This window comes from Mesoplodon densirostris, chromosome 10 (assembly GCF_025265405.1).
Source record: "Mesoplodon densirostris isolate mMesDen1 chromosome 10, mMesDen1 primary haplotype, whole genome shotgun sequence".
Taxonomy (NCBI): Eukaryota; Metazoa; Chordata; class Mammalia; order Artiodactyla; family Ziphiidae; genus Mesoplodon; species Mesoplodon densirostris.
Window position 1 is genome coordinate 75,918,065 of NC_082670.1, and position 24,194 is coordinate 75,942,258.

A 24,194-nucleotide genomic window follows, 5' to 3' on the forward strand; every position below is an offset into this window, starting at 1 on the left:
AATACTGGTGGTATAAGGATATGGCAAAAATTGGGGAAGTTGTGTGCAATGGACTGAAGTTTGCAAAACTGCCCAAGGCTAAATGGTGTCCCTTGGGGAGTGCAGTGTTTCCAGCACAAAGTCTCATTCTTTCTTTCCATCTCCTCTAAAGTTTTCTCACCATCTGATGAGCTTTTTTTCCCTGACTTGAATACTTTCGAAAAAGATTTCAAGAGTTACTTTGTCTTGACTTCATAGAGAGAAATATTCTGAGCTTGTTCATTGCCTAGTTCTGAGCTTCCACTGAATTCTTCTTCCCAGAGTTTCAAATCACTTTCTTAACCTCTTCCATTTCTGCACACTTCTCTTACTAGAAGTAGCATTCACTGTTGCCTTAGGGAACTTTCCACAGACAAGCAAAGAACTATATAATTCCACTAGAGTTCCTGGGGAGAGAAGACCACTGAGATGTGGATGCTGGGGGACAGTTCAACAAAGTCACATCATGGCCGGGTGACTCACTTCCAAACACCAGCCTCAGGACAAGTACTTTTCAAGTTTCATATCTCAAAAATATATGCAGAGTACACATTTTAGGCATGCAAGTTCATGCAATAATAACAGAAATGGGAACGCTGAAGAAACCGTGATCTTCTGAATATCCTTCTTATTTCCATTCCTGTTTTCAGCTGTGCTGGGGAGGGTGGTGACCACGAGTATATGAATTTTAGAAACACTCAAGTAACATCTCTCCTTAGAGTCATCTGCACTGTGCTCAGTTTGTTCTGTCAAGAGTTCTATGAGTACAGGTAACCTTGAAAATTCCTTACCTGAAAGATAAAATGTTTTAGTTGTATGCTTCACTGTAAATTTGGTTTTTAAGTGTTCTTATCTGATATGCTTACATCAGCATCTTACCTTGACAGCTAATTTTCAATGATAATCTTAAATAATTGTGTAAAGAGATCTCTAATGCCATGTTTTATTTATAATTTGTCCAAGCTGTAGGCATTCAGATGAAACTTGAATTTTTCCAAAGGAAGTTCTGGACTGCCAGCAGACAGGTAAGTTATAATCAGCATGTTGAAGCATTAGCAACACTGTTATTATACAGGTGTTCACATTTGAGTACCCGGAGCCTAAAAGTGCCAGATTTCCGATGAATATTTGTAAAATGAACTGCTGGGCTGCTCAGATTACCTTTCATTTCACTGCAAAATAAAGGGCTGACAGCATGTTAGACACCACATGCTGGGAAAGCAGGGAATTTGCTCCTGCAAACAGTTGTAATTGTAATTGTGAGATCAAACTAGTGACCTTCTAAAAGAGAAGTGTTTCTTCTAAGTATTGGGGACTTCTGCAGATTTTCATAGTGACTTTCTTTTAATCTTATGGTGCCCAATTACTTATTTGTGAATATCTTTTGAAGGCTTTTGCATAACTAGGTTAGACTAAGCATGCCTTCTTTGGCCAAGGGCTTCTCTGCCTTGGATAATCTGGGAACATTCTTTACTTGCACTATACATTCTTTACTAAGTAATCTCAGTGGTATTTGTTCAGTAATTCAGCAGAAATGGCAACACATAAGTTGCCTGCATCTGTCCAATTCTAAATGTTGAAATGGTATATCATTTCTTAAATGAAGACACTTTAGGAAACTATGTACCAAGAACACAAACAGCAGTTTTAAAAAAAAGTCACTGGGGGTTAATTTAAAATTAAATGAATACATAATTATATTTCTTGTTACTCAAAGATTTGAGGTCTTAAAAAGACATCAATATTGAATGAAGCATAGATTAAAATGGACAACATAAGTTAAAATGAAAAAGGGTCCTGTTACCCCAAAATTGTCTTTTTTAAAAAATAAATTTATTTATTTTTGGCTGTGTTGGGTCTTTGTTGTGCAAGCTTTCTCTAATTGCAGTGAGCGGGCTGGCTTCTCATTGCAGTGGCTTCTCTTGTTGTGGAGCACGGGCTCTAGGCACATGGACTTTAGTAGTTGTGGCTTGTGGGCTCAGCAGTTGTGGCTCACGGGCTCTAGAATGCAGGCTTGGTAGTTGTGGCGCACAGGCTTAGTTGCTCTGGGGCATGTGGGATCTTCCTGGACCAGGGCTTGAACCCGTGTCCCCTGCATTGGCAGGCGGATTCTTAACCACTGTGCCACCAGGAAGTCCCCAAATTGTCTTTTATATTACTGTTTGGAGCTGGTACTCATCCTAGAGAGGATGGGCTAGTTCATCCTGGAGCATTCCCTTTGGATGAAATTTGGTATTTACATAACAGGCTAGGACTTTGATAGGCTGTCCTTGAGTAACTAAGTGGCAGCCATAGCAGACGCTGGTGTGTCCAAATGACACGTTTCCTTTTGTTTCCCCCTCACCCCACAGTGCGCCTCTCTGGATGGCAAATGCTCTATCAGCTGTGATGACGAGGTATGATGGCCTCCTGGCCCTGTGCCTGCCCTAATCAAGTTAGGGGTGGCAGGGGCGGAGGTGGGTGGTGGTGGAGTGGCTGGATGACTAAGGGTGTTTTCTCACAGGGGGAATGTCTCACAGAGCCAGGTCTAACAGATTGCTCTGGACCAATATCCAAAAACCCAAGGACATTTGCTTTGTTTCTTTCTTTTTCTTTCTTCTCCCAATCAGATAGTTTATGAGAGCTGGAGAAATGTGATATAAATGTCCCATGAACAGCACTACTGGGACTTCGGCATTTTATAAAAAATGATACAAATTACTGCCATTTGAAACTCATATTACAACTCTCAAAGTTTTCTCCCCATGTGGTACCTCTATTCATCTTCTTAACCACCCAATGAAATGGATAGGAATATATGACCCATTTTGCAGAGGGGGAAACTGAGGATCAGAGAAATAAAATGACTTGCTTAATTTCATGTAATAAGCCAAAAATCTAAGAGTTGAAAACTCAGAATGTTGCATTCTAGCATAATGCTTCCCTCCTACAACTCCCTTTCCCTCCCTTCTTTCTTTCTCTTTATCTCTCTCCCTCTCTGTCAATCTTGGGAGGAGGAATTTGAATTCCACACATGAGCAATAGAAGAAAAAAGATGTACCACTGTCCTAAGTCTGTCCATCAGATTTAAGTTTTTACAGCATCCAATCCCATGTATCTTCTGCCCCACATTTTGGATCAAGCAGGTGTGAAGTGGCCTTTCACTTTGGCTTAGGCGGCCTTCCTCTCTCTGAGTCAGCCAAACCATTAGTCAATACATAAGCTGGAACTAATAAATGATCACACATTCATATTCCTTCTGGTTACCACAGGGAATTAAAGAAATCCTAACCAAACATAATTCTAACTCAGAAAACATAGATTAGAAGTATATTTCCAAAAAGTAGGTGAAGCAAAGACAAGCAGAGAAATATAAAAGGGAGTCCAGGGTGAAGCTAAAGTACAAAATGCTCAGTCCCCGAAGATCTGGCTGCCAGTTTAAAAAAAAAAAAACATAATTGCTGTATGAGTTACTATCCAAAGAGTAAAAACTAATCAACCAGCTTTTCAGCAAAACCCCAACTTTTCCTGACCATCAGATCAAAAATAATTTTCCTGTAGGAAAGAGTACCCTATGATGTTTTATGATCAACACCCTTTCAGTAAGTTTGGGGATGTCATTCATAGGTTAGTCAAGTGGCTTCAAACCTCTCCTCTGTCTTTGAGGCATTAATTGTCTTACTGGAGTGTTCAGCTCAAGACAACTCAGCTCAACAATAATATTGATTAATCAGTGTCACAAGGCCCTATGTTAAGCCCTTTACTTGCACAATTACTAATCCCTATTTGTGGTAAAAGAACTGAGGACAGTTGGTTGGTTAGTTGGGTGACTGGATGGATGGTTGGTTGGCTAGTGTGATTGATGGTGTTTTGGATAGTTGGGTTGGTTGGTTGATTGGTTTCTAGTTGATTGGTTGGATGGATGGATGAATAGTTGGTTGAATAATTTGATGAATAAAGTTAGAGGCAGTGTTCCTACAATGCACACTGCCTCTGTGCATTCTCATATATAAAAATAAGTGGAAATGGATTCCCACTTAGACTTCGAAACATACAATATATATCAGTTGTTCAGTAACTGATTTCACAGGTGGTCTAGCATAGTGGTTAAAAGTACAGGCTATGGAATTAGAATAGCTTCAAACTGTGACTCTGACAGTAATAAACCTTGCCTTTGTTTCCTCAACTATACAATGGGGGTAGAAACACCTACCTCACAGAGTAATGATGAAGATGAATGAGATAATATACGAAAACTGTATAGCACAGCTCCTGGCGAATGGTAAGCACTCAATAAACATTAGCTATCAAACAAAAACGTCTGCAGACATGTTCTTCCCTTAGAGTAGTAGCTCACCTGAACCTAAAACCTCAGACGGCAACCACATATACACTTCAGGCAATGACAGTTTCAACTTGGGCATGCTTTCCTCACTACTAGTGATCTCCTTTAGCAGCCATTGGGATGGACCCCCATTCAAATATCATTTTAAAAGTTCACACACTTTGAAAATTAAGCATGGAATTTGCTGGATTGCTGAACTTGATCTGATGCTCATTTTGCACTTTGAAACTATCATCCATTTTCCATTTTGACTCTAAATTTTGGCTTCAGGCAAGCAGTTGACATCGTTTTAAATGGAAAAGCCAGGCCCCTTTCCATCCTTTCAGCAGACTCTTTCCACGTGTCATTCCCCTTTCATAGCTTTTAATTAAGTCTTTGAGGCCATGTCCCTCCACTCCCCAAACTGCCCTCGAGTGATCAGGTCCCCATTAAAAACAGCTGTGGGGGCTCATTAAGTTCACATGCTTCTGGCTTCTCCTCTGTACTGAAGACCTGGCCCAACTCCCACAGACTTATCAGACATGCTTTGCCTTGGATCCACTCCAGCCCCTCTGTCTCTCCCAACAATGGCCTCCCTGGGCCTTGGCTAGAGTGCCCTGGGCCAGTGGGTGGAGTCGGTATGGCCAGATGTCTTCCTGGCTTGTAGATACATCTTCATGGAGGGCCTGGCCATGGGCCTGACTGACGACTTTAAGGAGCTCCATTCCACCCAAGGCAAATGTTAACTTTAGAACCTGAGAGGCAACCTCTCACACACTCACTCATTCCTTCAAGACACGTTTACTGAGCCCTCCTTACGTGCCTGGTACCTCCAACACCCGGGGAGTCAATGGGAAGCAGAGTCAGAAATGGCCCCTGTCCTCCAGGAGCTAACTGGTTAGCAGGGGAGATGAGCACACAGACTTATCAGCTGACTTGCCTCCCCAGCCTCTTGCTATAAACTATGTAACAACTTCCCTTTCTTAGAAACTCAATTTGCAGTAGGATACTTACAAAGAGGGCACATAGTAGGTGACCAATAAACATCATTTGCTGAATAGACACAAGCACAAGTCCTTCAGGTACTCAGTATGCAGCTTGCTCTGTGCTCAGCAGTTTGTACTCACTGGCCTACTTAATCTTCTCACCACTCCTCTGAAATAGTTGTTGCTGTCTCCATCATTCAGGTAAGGAAACGGAGACTGGAAGTGTTAAAAGGCTTTGCTCAAGGTCACACTGATAGCAAGTGTCAAAGTCTCCGATTCTCAAGCTAGTATCTTAGCCTCAGGTAACACAGGTAACCTTCCAGGTAACACAGGCGTGGTGCTGTGTTTCTCACCCCCAAGTACACTTTCTCCCCAGCTTTCCTTACTATCTGTGACTGCCCAATTCCCATGGGCTGGTTTGGGGCTCTAAACCTCAGGTATCTACCTGACCTGCCTTTGTGGCCTGGAATAGGACTTCTCTGAGCAATATTGAGTCATCAAGTAGTTGAAGAAAGATACCTTTTTAAAAAAAGACAACTTCTCTCACCCATTCTGTCCTTGTCTCTGCATTTTTCAAACAACCTCATCTTTATGTGTTTTGTCACAGGTGGCTGTGGAGTGGTTGCTTACAATATCTGTCAAAACTTAGAGCTCCTGGTTTCCCCAAGTCCTTCAGCCTGTCAGTCTACCCCTGGGACAGGGCTCTGGGCAGACTCCTTCTGAGAGATACAAAGTAGCATAGTAGAAAGTAGCATAGAGATACAAAGTAGCATAGTATCTAATTTGGGGCAGAAGTAGCATAGTGAGGGAAAGCTGAGAAAATATCTCCTCTATTTCCTTTTACTGGAGGAGGGAGTATGGAGAAGATGATTGGCTATTTATTGTAAAGAGACATAGAGAAAACAATTTACCAGACTGGAATCTGGCTAATTCTGTCCTGTTTCATAACCCAGTACCCTGCTCGCTTTACTCCATTGGCCTTACTCCATTCCACCATACTTCCCGATAATTTAATCAAGGAAGGTCTGTTTATGAAGTCTTCACAGAGACTAAATATACCTAACATAGCAATATTGCCTATAATGAAAACTACATGACACCTTTCAGATTAAGGGACCCAGTTCTATATGAATGACACAGCGTCCTTGCTTCTGACCTGTGATTTTCTCAGTGATTTGTCAATCACAGTGTTGGCAATATCTGTTTCTTACTTTCCCCTCTGTGCCTTCCACACCAGAAGAGAGTGGGAACAAAGGTGGATACCTGAGAAGTGAGTCTCCTAATGGCCAATCCAACCTTGATTCCACCCAATGCTGGCCATTATAAGGAACACAGAGGTCCTCATTTCCAAGAAATGAGGGTGGGGAAAGAACCAAACATTTATGGCAAATAATGAAACATTTCATTGAAGCTTTGTCTCTAAATAAAGTGGAAATGGTGAAAATACATTTCTTTTATTTAACAAGTTTAAATTATAATTGCAGTCATACTCTAATTCTATAAACAAAGGACACATTTGGTTTGGGAGTAGGGAGTATAATATTTCTGATAAAATTATAAAAATCACAATATAGACTCCTTCACTTTATATTTGATTTTCTCAGAGTGATCACAAGGAAGGTCAAATGTAGTGGAGTTTGATCAGTTTCCCCAGGAGCTTCTCTTAGTCCCTTGCTTTTGAAATCATTCTCTTTGGAAGCATCTTTCATGTTATCTGTGGTGATGTTTTCCTTCTTCATGTGTTACCTCTGACAGATACTAATGTGCCAACGGCTTCCTTTGTAATTGGAGCTGATCTCCAATATCACTTTCATGGACTTCATGAAATATTGCCTCTTTCCAAAGATTTTCAGTTGACTTTATAATCTGTTTGCTTTGTACTGTCTAATATTTACAACATTAGACAAACAGAGATTGACCAAAGATATAGGTCTAATAGCAGCAATACCAGTTGGCTAGGGATGTTTGAGTAGGAACTCACTTTATAATTAGGGATAGAGGGTGAGTTATGATGACTTTGGATCTCTATGCAATTGCAAGGATTTGGAGAGTCAGTATTTTAATATGGAGGCCACTCCATGCTCAACATGCATGACTGAAAGGAGGTTAACCTCCCTTTGCACCAGGGTCTATATCTGAAAAATGACAATCAGGATCCTCAAATAAACAAGGGTATAGATTTTTCAAATATGACCCAATTAACTTAAAATTAAGTTTAATTCTGCATGTAGCTCGTGGCTGCCATATTGGACAGCAGAACGCTATGAGTGCTTTCATAGTGCTGTGTCCTAAAAAAGGAGAAAGTTTGTCAAGACTCCCACCAGGGACAAAGTAGTCTCCTTGCAGCTAAGAGCTTCTTTGAACAGCAAGAGTGTGACCAAGTCATTCATCTGGCCCCTTGGGATAACCAAGAGAAACCCTTGCTCACCAAAGCAGCTGACTCGTTTCTAAAAGATGCTAGCAGGGCTTTTAATTTTCTGCCGATTCTCCACCATTGCCTACTAATAAAGGATGCATCTTTCTGACCAACTTACTGCTATACTTTTGTGCCTCACTAAAATCGACTACACAGATAGGTAAATGTCCCAGAAAACACCAGCCCTGCAGTGGTCTGGAGCTAGGGGAATTTAGCTCAGGGTAAAGATATGTTACAAATTAAATGTTGCAGCCAGTATGTAAAGCTGCAATAAATAGAAACTGAGTTACATCAAGGACGGAATTAAACCTTAAATTTAAACTCCACAGCACTGTAATTAAGACTTAGCCTGTAGCAAATCATTCACTTGAGATTAAAGTAGCGTGGGGGAAGCAGAGGTTTGGGCTTACCTTGCTACAATTTATAAATCTGAGCTACCAAAAGCTAACAGCCCTGCCCCCAAATCCAGCTCCCAATTAAAAACACAGTTTGAAAACCTTTAGGAGGCCTGAGGGGACCCTTTAACAGAAGTTCTGCCCCTTCCCTCCTGCCTAAGTCTATGAACAAATTAAAAAATATTACCTGGTCCCCTGATGGTCTTCTGAGCTGACACAGTGTTTTCATTAATACATCATTAGAGTAATGGCATTGTGCTGGCGTTTTGCTTTCAAAACAGGCTGTACTTCAACCACCATGAATACAGGCTCGGGGGCCTCTGGACACTTTGTTCCTGGGAAATATTATTCAGGTCATAAAAATTTTTAAAAAGGAAGATAAACTGTAATGCATAACTTTAAAATGTATATTCTTTTTATCCTAATCTGGGATGCTCAAGGCTTGCTTCGTGTTTTATTTTTGATCATTAGTTTTGCAGAGTATATGCTGGGGTTAGCTTAACCACAGCCTTAACTCCTAGAGCCAGCAGGCATTTCCAGTTCTCCCAAAACAGCCTAAAATAGGTGTTTTTCAGGTTGGGAGTACGTCATTTCGTGTAAAAGCAGTCTGAGGACCCAAAGTTGAAACTGTGGTGTTTTTATTTTCTAGACTGTGAACTGTTACCTCATAGACAATAATGGATTTATTCTGGTGTCTGAAGACTACACACAAGTGAGTGAGAAATTTCTACCTACTCAAAGTAAGGATCCCAGACTGTGCTTGGGTCAGGGGGAACGAATTATGGTGTTGAAATTTTGAGACATGATCTGTATTTAAGAGGTAATAGCAGGAGATTATAAAACCTTATTTCCATCCCTTTAAGAATGTCACAGCCTACTTCTCAGCAGGCCCCAAAGAGATTTTACCTCCGGAGAGGAGAGGTGGGGTGGGGGGCAGAGCCCAGGGTCTGCTCCCTCACTCATAAAATGTTCAGTTTATGGAACTCTTTGCCTTGAGCATAGAGGTGCCTGAAAGAGTTTGGGCAATTTTAAGGAGGTTTCCTCCTTTTAATATTTTGATATTTTATCTTTATATATATGTAATTTATATATACACACAAATATATGTATGTATTTATGTATGTCAACATAATTATTCTTTATGGCTTTCTTTCTGGTTCTTACTTTTTAAAAATTAGTTATCTGAGCTCAAGGATTAACTTGGGTTCCCAACACAGAGGGACAAGGATCCACATATAGAGGAAGAATGTTTTTCATTTGATTGAGCTGTGTGCAGTACAGGGGCAGGAGGGAGAGATGGAAAGAAACCAAGCTAGGGTGCTCAGCAAAGAAAGCTCCACTGATATTTGGAAATCAAAATAAGAGTTAAAATCAATAGCATTGTAATAGAGAAACACGGGTTTCTCCTTTAAAACTTGGTGGCTGACAACTTTTTCTGCAATTAGAAATGAAATTAGCATGTTAAAAGAAAGTCAAATCCAGACAAGTTTAGCACTGTGGTGTAGTAAAGTAACACCAGAGGTGGAGGCAGATGGTTTCTGATGCAAGCTCTCTTCCTCAACTAGTTTTGGGATCTTGGGTGCATCACTTAACCTGCCAGGGACTCCTGGCGGGCTCTATAAAAGGAGGATGGTTGACTAAAGAGGGCTTCTTCTAACTCTAATATTTGAGGGTACTAGCATTTTATAATGAAGTCTCATTTAAATCATTTAAAATATTTTAATAGTCAACAGTGCGATAGACCCATTAATGCCTAATAAATTAATTAATTGTCTTTAAGTATGATTCCTTAGTGTCTAAGCTCAATGGCTTGTTAATTTGTGAACACTGGCTTGAGGTAACATGTGGAACTGTGCTTCAGTTTCCCCTCTTATCTATGAGAACACTGTGGGATTTTCTTTTTATCAATTTATTTATTTTATTATTTTATTTTATTTATTTATTGTTTCTGGCTGTGTTGGGTCTTCGTTGCTGCGTGTGGGCTTTCTCTGGTTGCGGCGAGCAGGGGCTACTCTTCGTGGTGGTGCGCGGGCTTCTCTTGTTGCAGAGCATGGGCTCTAGGCATGCAGGCTTCAGTAGTTGTGGCACGTGGGCTCAGTAGTTGTGATTCGTGGGCTCTAGAGCACAGGCTCAGTAGTTGTGGTGCACGGGCTTAGCTGCTCCGCAACATGCAAGATCTTCCCGGACCAGGGATTGAACCCGTGTCGCCTGCACTGGCAGGTGGATTCTCAACCACTGCGCCACCAGGGAAGCCCATGTTGTGAGATTTTAAATGCACCTTTGGTGGGTGACAGTTACACAGTTGAGACTCAAGCTGCCCATACACGGTCTCCTCAGATGCTGGACATCACTGGATGTTGGACAGTTGATGGACATTAGATAGGAAAGGTGAACCCATGAAACAAGGCCAGTGTCTTGGGAGCAGGACTGGCCATAGGCCTATAGTAATATGTCCGTGTGTCTGGGAGGAGTGAGAAACCAAATCAATCCCCTGTGAGGAGGAGCTCTGTCATCCTGCCATAATCATGGAGGTCTGAAGGTGGGAACCTGATCCTGGGGGAGGAAGGACATGACGATGTCTTCCAGTGGTGAGTCTTGGACCAACCAACAAAGTGAACCACTGAAATAGTGACCCTTTCCCAAGCCATGGCCACTACATGTGGGCTCTGATCCGTGCTTCATTTCTGGATAGAATAGCCCAGGGAGCCTGTGGGCCTGCCCTGCCTCAGCTTGTTTGATGTCTGGTTTCCTGTACTCCAATTAGGCTAATTCTTCTTCATCTTACAACCAGTTCCATTGATACTGGCATATTTACACACAAGAAATGCAAATGTCCTTCTTGCTCCCAGCGGCAGCACATACCCAGAGAGTTTGCCAAATGTTCAAGTGTCCCTGGAGTGAAAAAGGCAATGCTTGACCTTCAGTCAGTGAAATGTCATTTCCTTCTTTCCTCCTCTCTTTTCTGACTTTTTGGCGAAGTCTGTATGTGCCTTTCTGCCTGAAAACTCCTAGGAGCCTTGTTGAGGTCACTGCGTTGTAATGGAATCAGGATTTAGTTAATATCATACAAAGCCTATGGAATTTATATAATTTGGGCTCTGAGTGTAATGCCATCCACCCACCTCCACATAAGCTATAAATCCTCAGAGCACCCACAGTACAGATGGGGGTTCTCTACTGATCTACACTGGCCCCTTCCAGGGTGTTGGCAGAGGAAGGCTGTTGCTCCAAGCTCTGTTCTGCTGTATTGGATACACCCTCCCCCTTGGGACATTGATGATAGTGTCTCCAGGAATCTGGAGGGATGCCCGAGGATGTTAATCCTTCATTCCACCATTCAGGGTTGGCAAATCTCGGCCAGCACCAAGAACTGGACTTGCAGGAGTGTCAACCTGGCGCTGGGGAAGGACTGGTAGGCCTCCAGTGCCCTGAAGACAGCCCCAGAGCTGGGGTCGGCCATTGGAAGTTTGATTGGCCGAGCCTTCTTTTCGCAGGGCTGGACAGCTTCATTCTTGGTCAACATATTAACTGACTATGGACAAAATGAGGGTGTTCCTCAGAAAGTAATTTAGAGAAAGGACATATTCTCTGCTGTAGGAAATTTATAGAGCCGATGAAGAAGACTGCTATATATCCCTAAACAGGTCATTTAGGAATTATAAACAATTCTTTTTATTACTGCTTAGGAAGCCCTTTCACAGCCTGTTTCTGTCTGTATGAAGTAGTGTTTTAATCACAAGGGATTGAGAGCAGATTAATGCCTACTCCCTCCATCCAAGAGTAATGGTGCATGCATGTGTGCTTGTGCGCATGTGTGTGCACACGTGTGCATGTGTGTTTTAATTACAACACTCAGCACATGTTATGCAATGTCATCCTTACCCCGCCCCCTCGCCCCTGCCACGTATTTGGAATATTCACATCTGCTTATTAGTTTGCTCTGTAATCCCATAACTTCTCATGACTATTAAGACCTTTTCTGCTGTTATGTAACAGTAGTCCTGAAAACCTGCTTTTTGCCCCTGTCAGCTCCAGGACACAGAGTGTGTCCGTTTTTATTTCTTCTCTGGTGTTTGGGCACATTATTTATCTACACTTCCTCATGGGTCTTCTTTTCTTCCCCGCAGACTGGAGACTTTTTTGGTGAGGTGGAGGGAGCTGTGATGAACAAATTGTTAACAATGGGCTCCTTTAAAAGGTAAGGGATTTTATGGTTCCTTGCATCCCCCGAGAAAGTTTGCCTAAATAAAATAAAACAAACCAAGGTCAAATAAAGCAAGCCCAGACTTGACCCCATGACTGTGTTCATGCTCCAGAAGATCTTCTGAAATTTGATGCCTTTTGCATGAGTGTTAAAGAGTCTCAGAAACTCAGCTCACAATGCATTCCCTGTTCCCTTAGCATAGCATTTATTAGAGTCTGGTCCTGAAGTCAGAGCCTGCACTGGGAGGTGATTATGTTGGTCTGAAACAAGTGATTGCAGAGAAGTAGGAAGCATTTTCACCTGGTCAAAAGGAGGAGGGTGTCTTGTCTCACACTGACAAACTGGGGCAGCTTGCTAGAAATCTGGAACTCAGGGATGGGAAGTGATGTTTAGAAACTCGATATAATTTTAGAAAATCATGTAAAAGTTCACAAAACCTGCTCCCAGATGGAGGTAAGTTTAAATCTGTTGCTAGAATTGCTAAAATTGGTGGTAGGGACCACTCAATTGAGTTGTGAGGGCTCTTGTTGACCCTAAGTGAAGCTCATATAGGATGATTTCCTCACAGCCCCACATCCCCCGTGGGCAAGCCAGCCATGCTCTTGGGAACACCAAAGCCAATGAGAAAGATCGTCACCCTGCAAGATCAGGATGCCAGTTTTGTCCCCCCAGGAGTCAACCTGTCTCCCTTCCCTTTGCCTCCCAGGGAGAATGGTGGCCCATTAGTGGTGCTTTCCTGGACATATATGATGCTGTTAAATATATGATATCAGGAAATGCAAGGATGGACCTAGGCTCACCTGTGAGAACTATTGCACATTGGTTGCCAGTGGGAAAGACAGTCCCCCCAATTTATTACTCCCCCCCAGCTGAATGACCAGGAAGTGTTAGCACAGGAAATCAGACTTTTAAGCTCGTCAGTAAGACCAACTGAGTGCTGTGCTGAAAGCAGGGAATTCAAAAATGATGACCCAATTTTTGAGATTCCGTAGCTTGTTTGTGCCAGAAACAAGGAAACAAGAAATGATATTTTTAAATGGCATGACTCCAGCACTTCTGCAATCTCTGACACACTTGCTCTCCAGCCTGCCTGAGTGTTCACCCCTGCTCGATTCCCTCTTTAAAATTCAAGTACATTTTTCCCCTTCTTTTGCCAGGAGTCATTGTACATAAGCTTGAAAACTGGGCTTGGAGCTGGGCTTGGGTTGCTCTGCTGGATTGTCTGCCATCCAGGGCACCACTGGTTTCTTGTATCTTTATGTGGATATGTACATTCGTATTGTGTTAGCTTGTTTTCAACTTGGTGGGGGTAGGGAGAGACAAAAGAGGAAGAATAAGCACACACATGTTTTTCATTTGTAAGCATATTTTTCAACTTTTTTAACAAAATGACTTTTTTTTTTCCTCTTCCCTCTTAGATATTCCTTTCAAACAGTTTGGTGGGAGAAAGAAAAAGGTTGTAGCAGAATTTTAAATTCCTAGACTTCTCCTTAATATGGGTGAAATATAGCTGACATGAATTTAGAACTTTCACAAGAGTAGCTGGCATATTTGAGAAAAGAGGAGTGCTGGGACTCTCTACTAAATTTTAACAGCAACTGCTGTCATTTGGGAATTACTTGACAAACCTCCTAGACTTCTTTGAAAGGCCCCCTCATGAGGCCAGGATAGCAATGAGAGTTTGGGTTTTGGAGTCAGATGGATTGGGTTCAAGTCCAGGCTCTGACATTTACTAGCTGCATGACTTAGAATGTCATGTTACCTCCCCAAGCTTTGGTTTCCTTACGTGGAAAATGAAGATGATAATAATAATTACTTGCAAAGGTTGCTGTCAGAGTTAATGAGATAATAATAAGCATAAAGTTCTGACACGGTGCCTGGCATATATTAAGGGCTCAGTAATTGCTAGCTGCTGCTATGATTTTTGTTTTTGTGGATCTTTGACTTAGCTTTTTACTTGGCACCAGGTGATGCTTTTTTTTAAAATTTTACATTCACACAATTCTCAATGGGCTTCCCATGACACCTGGTGATGGGGTCTCCATCCAGTGTTGGGGTACTGAGGTCCTCCTGGAACTCAGACGTTCAAGCCCTTGCCCTTTCCAGCATGTTTACTCAGAAAATAAGGTTGACAGTCCTTTTATTCAGAGAAGATCTGTATTTCAGAAGCACTGAAAGGATGTAGCCAAAAGTAACAGTGTCCTGGGACAGATGTCAGGCACCATGGTAAACTGTACCCCACCCCCAAACACAGGATACATGGAGGTTAAGTTGCTTTGGTGACATGCCTGAGCCCTGGTAAAGCTCAGGATCCATTCACGTAGCAGACATCTCAGCATATTAGACAGTGCACCCTGGCACAAAGTTTCTTAATTTGGTCTGCTTACACCCATTTCTAAAGAAACACCTTTCATACACAAGAGCCCTACAAACCATCTTCTTCAGAAAGGCAGAGCTCAAAGTAAAGAACACCATCTCCCTTTATCACCCTCCCTTTTATCTCTCTCTCCAGTGGTCCATAGTCACTGCCTCTCTCTCTAAAGCAAGGCGATGCTTGCCTACTTGGCATGGGCTCTTTCCTTGATTCTTTGGCCACTTACCTGGTGACCCGATGGCCATTCTACTTAGGTGCCATCAGAGGGAAAGAACATCCATTTCTGCATCTACATTGCCATGTGGGAGGAAGGGAAGTCACTGATTTGTGTGGACAAATTACCAACTTGAGGGAGTTTTGAGAAAGTTCTTCAGCAGCATGTGCAAACCATCTAAGAGGTAAAGTGGTCACTCTTGGTCACTTAGGCTGAGTCTCTGACTTGACTCTGTCCACCCAACTTACAGATGACATAGTGCCCAGGGCCAAATAACATACCAATAGCCTCAGCAATGTGAAAATAATGAAGGTAGCAGTGGCTACCTTCCCAGAGCACCTACCACATACCAGACCTAGGTTGCAACTGCAGATCTTACTTCTTGCAGTCCTTTCCAACAACTTGTGAGACAGGTATAAACAGGACCAGTGCAAAATGAAAATGTGTTGCCCCTCGCTCAAAAATTATTGAGAGTTTCAAGATGGCAACAGCAGAGCATTAAACAAAGCATGCAGCCCTTCTAAGTGCAGGGTTCTGTCCAGTTACACAGGCCACGTGCCCATGAAGCTGGATCTGGGTATATATATACCTATTTGATAGATGTAAATAATGGGGCTTGGAAAGGTTAAGAACTTGTCTCTATATAACGGAGTTGGATTCAAACATCCTGCAGTCTAAGCACAGGGAGAATTTTCTAGCCTCTCCCCTTTACCTGGTTCTATGTACAGTAACATTGTGTAGTGCATGGAACTTGCTTCAGTTTTGTTTGAGACAAAGTGAAGGATAGCCAAGGAGGATGTTGGCCCAGCAGTGACTTATCTGGGCAAGCAGAACTTTCAGGATGGAGGCCAGCCGAGTGATAAGATCACCCAGATTTCTTTTAACTGAAGCTGATAAATTGTTAAACCAAGCCAATTCCCCAGGCTTCACATACTTTCACATAAGATACCATATTCCAGGTCAGCTTTTTGTGTTTCAAACAGAGGACTTGAAATACTTTTTTATTCTTACCATGGAAAGTAAATGGACTCCCTAAGTGGCCCTGACTCATTTTGGGCTTTTCATTTTAGCTGCTTTTCTCTTTTAACTCAAGTTCATGTCCAGTAAGAGCCTTGTATTCATATTTCTCAAAAGCCACAGTCCATGGCTGTCCTTGCTGGCCTTGGCAGTGACTTTGCCCTTCTCACAATACTAAGAGAAAATCTAGTTTCAAAATATTTCTTATTATACAGTAATTCATTTATTTCCCCACCCCTTCTTGCCCCCAGTGATGGAACTCAATGTCAAATATCCAGGGAAAAGTGAGAAAAAATATATATAGCTGGTCATAGCAGAGTCCAAGATTCCTGATAGGGCCTCTTTGATATACTGGACTTGAAATATGAAGACTTCAGGTTGAGCCTCAGAATGGCCACTCTGTGGCCGTGGACAGATGCCTCAGTTTCTCTGGGCCTCAGTTTTTTTGCCACCAAAATAGGAATTTTGGTGAGATGGGATTTTGTGAGAATCACCTGAAATAAGAGAAGTGAAAATGCTTTGCAAATTGCAACGCTACTACAAATAGGAGGTAAGATTAGGTCTTGGATAAGAGCTCCAAATGTCTGAAATCTTTTTTTTTTTAATTTTCTTCTCTTCTTTTTTTTTTTTTTTTTTTGCTGTACGCGGGCCTCTCACTGTTGTGGCCTCCCCCATTGCGGAGCACAGGCTCCGGACGCACAGGCCCAGCGGCCATGGCTCACGGGCCCAGCCTCTCCGCGGCATGTGGGATCTTCCCAGACCGGGGCACGAACCCGTATCCCCTGCATCGGCAGGCGGACTCTCAACCACTGCGCCACCAGGGAAGCCCTCTTCTCTTCTTTTTAAAATCACCAATGACCCCCAAAAGGTAGTTACTGTACAGCAGTCATAGTGTTGGGGGTGGGCCTGTGGGCCTGGACTCAGCTAACACCCATGGCGAGGTCTTAAAACACACCCATGCTCCAGCTGTATCCCAAGAGATTCATATTAGATTTGTCTGGGGATGGAGCCCAGGCATTTATGCTTTTTAAAAGCATCCATGTGATTCTCAGGTGCAGTCAGGGTCAAGAAATACTAAGTTAAATGCACCAGGTGCCAGTCTAGGTGCTGCCCAACTTCAAAGTTGCCTGACTTTTGGCAACTTTAACTCCATAATTTCAGTTTTCTCTGCAGCAAAATGAAATTGAAAGAGTGATTTTCATACCTGCAGTGAGGGTTAAGTGGAATAATGCATGTTTTTACCAAACATCCTTGTGGTTTCTGCCAAAGGGTCTTCCCTTGTTCTTTGTGTATTTAAGTAAGCTCGAGGAAGGAAAGACCCATGGGACACACCTGGCCCTTGACTTGCAGAGAAATGAACTGCTTGCTAATAATTTGTTTTTGCTTTGGGAGCTACTGAGAATTCCTATCCCTCTTGGTTGTGTCTTTTCCGTTTTGTTCTGTTTTGTTTGTTTTATGTGTGAGGCGCAGCATGCCTGAGCTTTCACCCCTCCAAGGCCGTTCGTATTTTCCCTTCGGGGCCTGGTGAACGTCCTCCTCACCTCACCCCCTACACATTCATTAACATAGTCAACTTGTGTAGAATTCCCTGTGGCAGCTCCTTCTAAATTGCCTTTCTAAAAAGGTGAGTCGTCAGGTAGGATTCAAGACTTGGACCATTTCTACCCCTGTCTCCATATGATGGAACTGCACTGGCTCCATGGCGGGTGACTGGAGCTTTCCCTGTCTTTGGTGATTGCGTTACATTTCAGCGAATGCCCTGGCCTTGGAATCCAGAGAGTGTTAGAGGAGAAGTCTGTTATGTTTGGATGGCTGCTCTAATGCCGACTGCTCCACCGATGTCTAATACTCAACAACTCATGTAAGGAATGTAATGGCTTCTTGGCTTCCTGTTGACCTGACTGTGTCCACTGAAGTATGCTTTGTCAGAGGTGGCATTGAAGGGAACAAGAAGACGGATTGGCTTGGACAAGTGTGTTTCTGGGCCAAACTTTCTGGAATGCAGAAACATGGGGATTCCAATAGACTGCTCTTTAAAACCCTAAAGCTGCTGCTTGAGGATCCCCAATTACAACAATAACAATAGCCACCGTCATCTACATCATAATAGCAACAGGTCTCATTTATTGAATACTAATTGCAGTTGACCCTTGAACAACACAGGTTTGAACTGTGGGGGTCCACTTATACACGGATTTTTTAAATAGTAAGTACTGAAGTGCTACATGGTCTGTGGTTGGTTGCATTTGTGGATACAGAACCGTGGATATGAAGAAACTGTGTTTACAGAGGGCAAATTGTACTTGGATTTTCGACTACATAGAGGGTCAGCTCCCTAACCCCTACATTGTTCAAGGGTCAACTGTACAGGCAAGGCATTATTCCAAGCAGTTTGCATGCATTACCTTAATTAATCCTCATGGCAAATCCATGAAATACCTACTATCATTATTGCCATTTGACAAAAGAGGAACTGCAAGTGGAGGCTTCAAGCGTTTTAGTAACTTGCTCAAATTCATCCACAGTAGTGTGTGGGGAGATGGAATTTGAACTCGTGTCTCTTGGATTCTAGATTCTAGACCATGTTTTCCTGGTCACCACTCATCTTTTCCCATAGTTGGAGAAGACTAAAGTATCTCTGCAGGGATATTTGTTCATATTCATGCTTGTTTTGCTTTGAGAGAAAGTAAAAGTCTTTCAAACTTGAAGTCCAATGTATTGGTTAGTAGTTGGTTCTACTAGAAATAATAGGAAATTCCAAAAAAACAAAGTGTGAAAGAACATAAGAGTCTTTTTCTCTTTTATGTGAAGGAAGTATGAAAATACTTATTTGGGGGCCTCATGTTGTCATCATGGACACATGACCACATCTTTTTTTTCTTTACCTCCTTCTAAGTTGGCTTTTAAACTCAAGATTACCTCATGATCCAAGATAGCTGCTGAGCTGCAGCCATTAGTTCTGCAAACTAGGCTGGCAGGAGGATTCTAGGACGTCCAAAAGGCCAAGTAAAATTTCTTTTTTAAATTTCTTTCTTTATTTAAGTACTTACTGCCATACAATACTTTTGCTTCCATATAATACTTCTGCTTAATCACATGGCCTCACCTACCTACAAAAGAACCTGGGAAATGTGCATATCAAAAAGTCGGTGTTCTGCTCATTGCGAGAGGAGAATGGCTGTCGGGAGACTATGATAGCCTCTGCCACATCCATCATGCCCCAGTTTGCTTCAGACCACCTCGAACTATTGAATCCTGCTTCCTGTGACATCCACTTTGAAACCCTTCCAGAGATAAGGCTATATTCCTAACTCCTAGTTTTCTGCACACCCCACATGCCTGTGCAGTCCTGAACACAAATGGTCATAGCCACCATCTAATGCATCTGTCAATGATGTCTGACCCCAGGCAATGACAGCAGGAGCACTCTATAACACCTGTTGGGTTTGACTAATAGTAATGACACTGGCAACACCAACATCCCTAGGTTCTAACATCCTGAGCCTCAGTTGCATGCCCCACACTGTGCTAAGCGCAACTCAGGCATTACCATGGTGCAGTTGTTGTGAAATGTACACATGGCTCCAGGCATTTGGCAGAGCCCAAGGATGCTCCTCTAGCATCCAAGTTTCCTGCCTCAAGTGGGTTTTGCATTCACTCATTCCCCAAGCAGAATTTAGCCGTTTCCTTCTATATCTCACTCAAAGAAAAAAGCAAAAGAAATTTAGCCTTTTCTACATGGGATTAATCATAATTGCATTTTCTCCTTCAGTTTAACAAGGAAAGCTAATATTCATGCAAGGCGCAGTTGAATGGGCAGACAAGCCACTGGCTAGGTGCACCTACTAGGCACCTGTGCATGTTATCCTGTGCCACAGGATTGAAGTAAATTTGGCTGGGAGACCCACAGCGACTTCACCTTCTGAGCCTTAGTTTCCTCTCCATGCCCTTGACATCAGAGATAATACCTGACTGGCAGAAAGTAATCGATTATTTCTTATTGTTACTGCTTTTATTACCTGGGTGAGATGTTGATGTGGTCAGTATCTGCGACTTTGTTTCTTTTTATAGTCTCAGCACCTGTTGATGAAAAGCATTTGGGGCTGATAGATCTGCTTAAGCTATAGAATGAGTGAGGCTCCCCTCTCAGGGTTCTTCACTGGACCCTGAGTAGCCCCAATACCCTATGTGCTGGGCTTCCAGCTGGTGCAGCCTTATGGCACTTATTCTCTTCTAATGATGGGTGCTCATTAACTAGATTTGTTTTAGCGATTTTCCATCAGAGCGTTCAAAGGCAGCTTCAACTCACCACCTCTGCTGTGTTAGATGTGCTGTGTTGATCATAAAGAACAGTACAATCTCTGTAAGAAGATGCTATGGGATGAGATGGCCACCAAGGCAAAAAGGAGAGACGGGAGAGCTCCTTCTGGATCTGCTATTTGTATTCAGATGGAACAGACTGAGTTTTCCATTCTCATGGCTGTCTAAGATGTATGAATGAGTAAACTTCCCATGGTGACAATCCCTTTGTTTAGAATTTCCTATGTTCTTGCTCCATGCCCTGACACTTGCAAGTTGAAAACTGCCCCAGAGAACACATTTTATAGCTCAAAAAAGATACATATTTTTACATGCTACCCTAGTGAGTCACTTTTGCTTCTCCTACTTTTTGATTCAAAATTGCTTAAATATGTCCCTCAGCGGGTCTCTGTGTCAGATGCCTCCCTGTCCTGTTTTAGGGCCATATTTGCAAACATTAAGCTGTTTCAAGACTGGTTTTGAGGCAAATTTTTAGCCAAAGTGAGTTAGAGTCATTGCAGGTAATGTACCTGGCCTCGTGGGCACAAAGTAGGTGTTTAATAAATGCTGGTCCCCACCGTTACTAATCAGCTTAAATTAGCTGAACTCATGCCTTTGAAATTCAACCTTCTAATTTTTAGAAGAAATCTTTTTCTTGGTCGTGATTTTTGTCTAGTTGGAAAAGAGCAGAATCAGCAAAATGGATTTAAGCAATTCCTAATGTCACGAGCCTGACACCCAAGACTCTACCTAGTACAGGATACATAGGGTTGCCCTTGCTTGGTTTGCATTGCTTTGGGTTTCTTCTTCAGAGACTGTATCTGCCTTCTGTCAAAGTTTCAAAGAGACCCATCTGGGGAGCACAGAGATGTTAATGATAAGGTCTCCCCAGCAGCCCGCGGTTGCAGTGGCCTGGTGGTGATGTCATGGGGATTAAGGCATGTTATCTGTAATAAGAATAAACTCCTGCTGCTGAGTGCAGCAGTGCAGCAGCAATCTTGGGCTGGGCACTACGCTCGGGGCTTATTTTAGACCCGAAAGAAAGCAGGCAATTATCATGTTCTTTAACTATAATCAGCCGAACAGGATACAGGTAGCCACAAAATGGAGTTATTTAAAACAGTAACAAAATCACTTCAAAAAGGGCAACAATCTGGAAGTCTCTGCAACATCTAGTTAAAGCTGTCTAAGCATGGAGAAGAGAGAGAAGGTTTGTTTTGTAACCTCCTCAGTGGCAATCAGATCAGGAAAGCTTATTGGTGAAATGAAAGGCAGGAACCCTGGCCTGGAAGCTGCCCTAGAGCAATTGAGTTTGGACCCAACAAGTAAACTGGAGCCTTTAAAAATGATTCAAGGAGAATCCTGAGCTTCCAGCCATCTGTTTGTCATGGTGGTTACCATGGCAAGGGGCTCTCACTAGCCTGGCCAGCTAGTCCAGCCTGGTCTGGTGACCCCATCACAGCACCTCAGCTTGGGTTGGAAGTTGATTCTGGATATTGATTATGAGACCTTATCTTGGGTAGCATTCCCTGTGACATTCCAATAAGACTCTGGGATGGGGCACAGGGCTGAATTCTAAGCATTTCCTAGGACCTGTCAGAATCTGCTACTGAGCAGAGGGCAGAGTGAGGTGGACTCAGCATGGCCCCCATCTAATTCTGGCTCTGCCACTTGTTAGGTGTGTGAACTTGGGCACATTTTTAGGCTAGCCGATACTTGGTTTGCCCCTGTGTGAAATGGGGATGATTAGAATCTCTCCTGTAGGGACATGCTTAGAAGAGTACCTTGCTCACCGTTGCTAAATAGACTTCAGTAGACATTAGCTGTTGTTACCCTGTCCTCAGCTATGAAGCTCATGGACAGAAGTTGCCGCATCATCTGCTGATAACCCCAGCATGACTTCTGAAGGAGTCTGTTACTTCAGTAAGAAGTGTGAATTTTACATTGCATCATATATGCCAATGAGCTAAGAAGACCAGGAGGCCTACCCATCCTCCAGCCAGCTGGGTAAAGCCTGAGTCAATTCCCAATGCATTTAACACCACCCCCATTAATTAATAATGGCAGTGAAAACCAGACTAGTAAATTATAACAGCAGCTGCAGCCCTGCCTTCTGTTGAATGCTTCCTCTGTACTAGGCACTGTGCTAAAGGCAGTACATGTGTATAATCTCATTTAATCCTCACGACCACCCAATAAGGCAGCCATTATTCTCACTATTTTACAGATGAGGAAACTGAGGCACAAAGAGGGTTAAAAAGAATTGTAATAAATGGGTGAGTTAGGATTTGAGCTCAGGTCACTGACTTCAAAGCTAGCTTGCTAATCATTAAGTCACACTACCAGTCACTTGGGCCTTTGGGAATAGTGTAGCTTTAAGAGTCCAAAATCTAGCAAAGAACAAAATTAGGCCTTCAGTCATAACAAGGCTAGCACATTGCATAGTATATTTCAGTATACTTCCACATGACTGATTAGTTAAATCTGAGAACATCTCTGGAAGTCACTTTATAAATGAAAAAATAAAGCCTCAGAAGTAAGCAACCTGCTATTATAAATGGCAGAACCAACCTTTTAAGCCAAGGCCACACTGCATCCATGTCTACAAGACCCCAAACACACTCAAGTTCCACTCAACCCATGCTGCCTCTCACCAGCTCTGACTCAAATTCCAGCTGCAGAGATAGAGTTGGGCAGTAGGAAAAGGATGAAGCTAATAATAATTCTTGTCGAATCCTAGAAAGCCCTTCCGGGGCACCTGCCAAAATCCCCTGTTGAGGATGCAGACTGTGGCGTGGTAGGCCAGTCAGGGGCCAATTAGACTTGTCCATCCTGGCCTGCAGTTGATTTTGTGGCTGAATTCGTGTCAGGGCTGCATCAATGATGAGCGTTTCTGTGAGAAGTTTGTTCAGGGAGTTCCCTGAGCCAGGCACTTGGCTGGTTCATAGGCTTCATTTCTGTGTCAGTATACACTGGTTCTGCTTGCATCTGCTGGGAGGAAAAAAGCCAGAGGACAGTCAGCAAGACTAGAAATGTCCTGAAGAGGAAGGGGCTTTGGGGGACTTGCCAGGAGATTGTGTGACCCTGGTACGCTCTTGGGCTTTGCTGCCTATGATGCCTGTGTGGTGCTGGTCAGGAGCTGGTTTCCATCTCAATTTGGTCAAGTGGCCAGTTTTCTGCTTGGTGCCCATAGATGCTCTTTGGTTTAATCCGTGGGTGTGATATCTCTAATTTATTGTCTAGAGGAGAAAGCCTTCACATCACATTTTGCAGTTGACCTCTTCAGTCTCAGCTGTGTTATCGACTATTCAAGATTCATGCAATCAGGCAATCATTCATGCATTCAACCTTTTAAATTGGAATACCTTCTCCATACTGGGTGCTGTGCTAGGTGTGAAACAGATCCAACCCCAGTCCTGCAGCATGGAACTTCTATTCTAGTGTACATTTCCAGCACAGTGTTAAGTATGCTTCACATTACACACTGTATTATTTCAGAAAGATATTCCTGTAGGGAGAATTCCTTCCAGTCATTTAGAAGTTCATGTATTACAGTATTAACATGTCATCTGGCAGCTGTTAACATAACTCAGGCTGGACTTTAAGTGTCTCTCCTTTGGGGGGCCAGGAATAGTGGGAAGAGGAGCTTGGGGGAGGGACGAAATGCATGTCTCCTTTGGGATAAGGTGTTCGCTCCATCTAAAAGCTCTTAACTTGCTGCTGGAAATTGCCATTCTTTTTTACTTTGTAAAGGTGTTAATAGGAAACTAAAATATCTGTAAAAATTATAAAGTAAAACATCTTTGCAAATGAGTAAAGATCATAACTGGGAGGAGAGCTGTATTTTTATCACCAAGGGAGAAAAAGATGTCCATTTTCCTGTTTCATAAACTGCACTGTTTTCAAAAGCATACTTAGTAGTGAGTATACATATATTCACTACCATGGTGGTGGTAATGGAAGGGGGG

At 42.7% G+C, this 24,194-nt stretch overlaps 1 protein-coding gene across 1 annotated transcript in view; it reads left to right on the forward strand.

Annotated features, from left to right (window-relative positions):
* The window catches only part of CACNA2D3 (calcium voltage-gated channel auxiliary subunit alpha2delta 3), a 794,881-nt gene that overhangs the window by 707,977 nt on the left and 62,710 nt on the right, over positions 1-24,194 (forward strand). The window contains exons 28-31 of the mRNA XM_060109938.1: positions 982-1,043; positions 2,370-2,414; positions 8,768-8,830; positions 12,246-12,316. Coding sequence (XP_059965921.1) covers positions 982-1,043; positions 2,370-2,414; positions 8,768-8,830; positions 12,246-12,316 — 241 coding nt within the window. The remainder of the gene's footprint in view (positions 1-981; positions 1,044-2,369; positions 2,415-8,767; positions 8,831-12,245; positions 12,317-24,194) is intronic.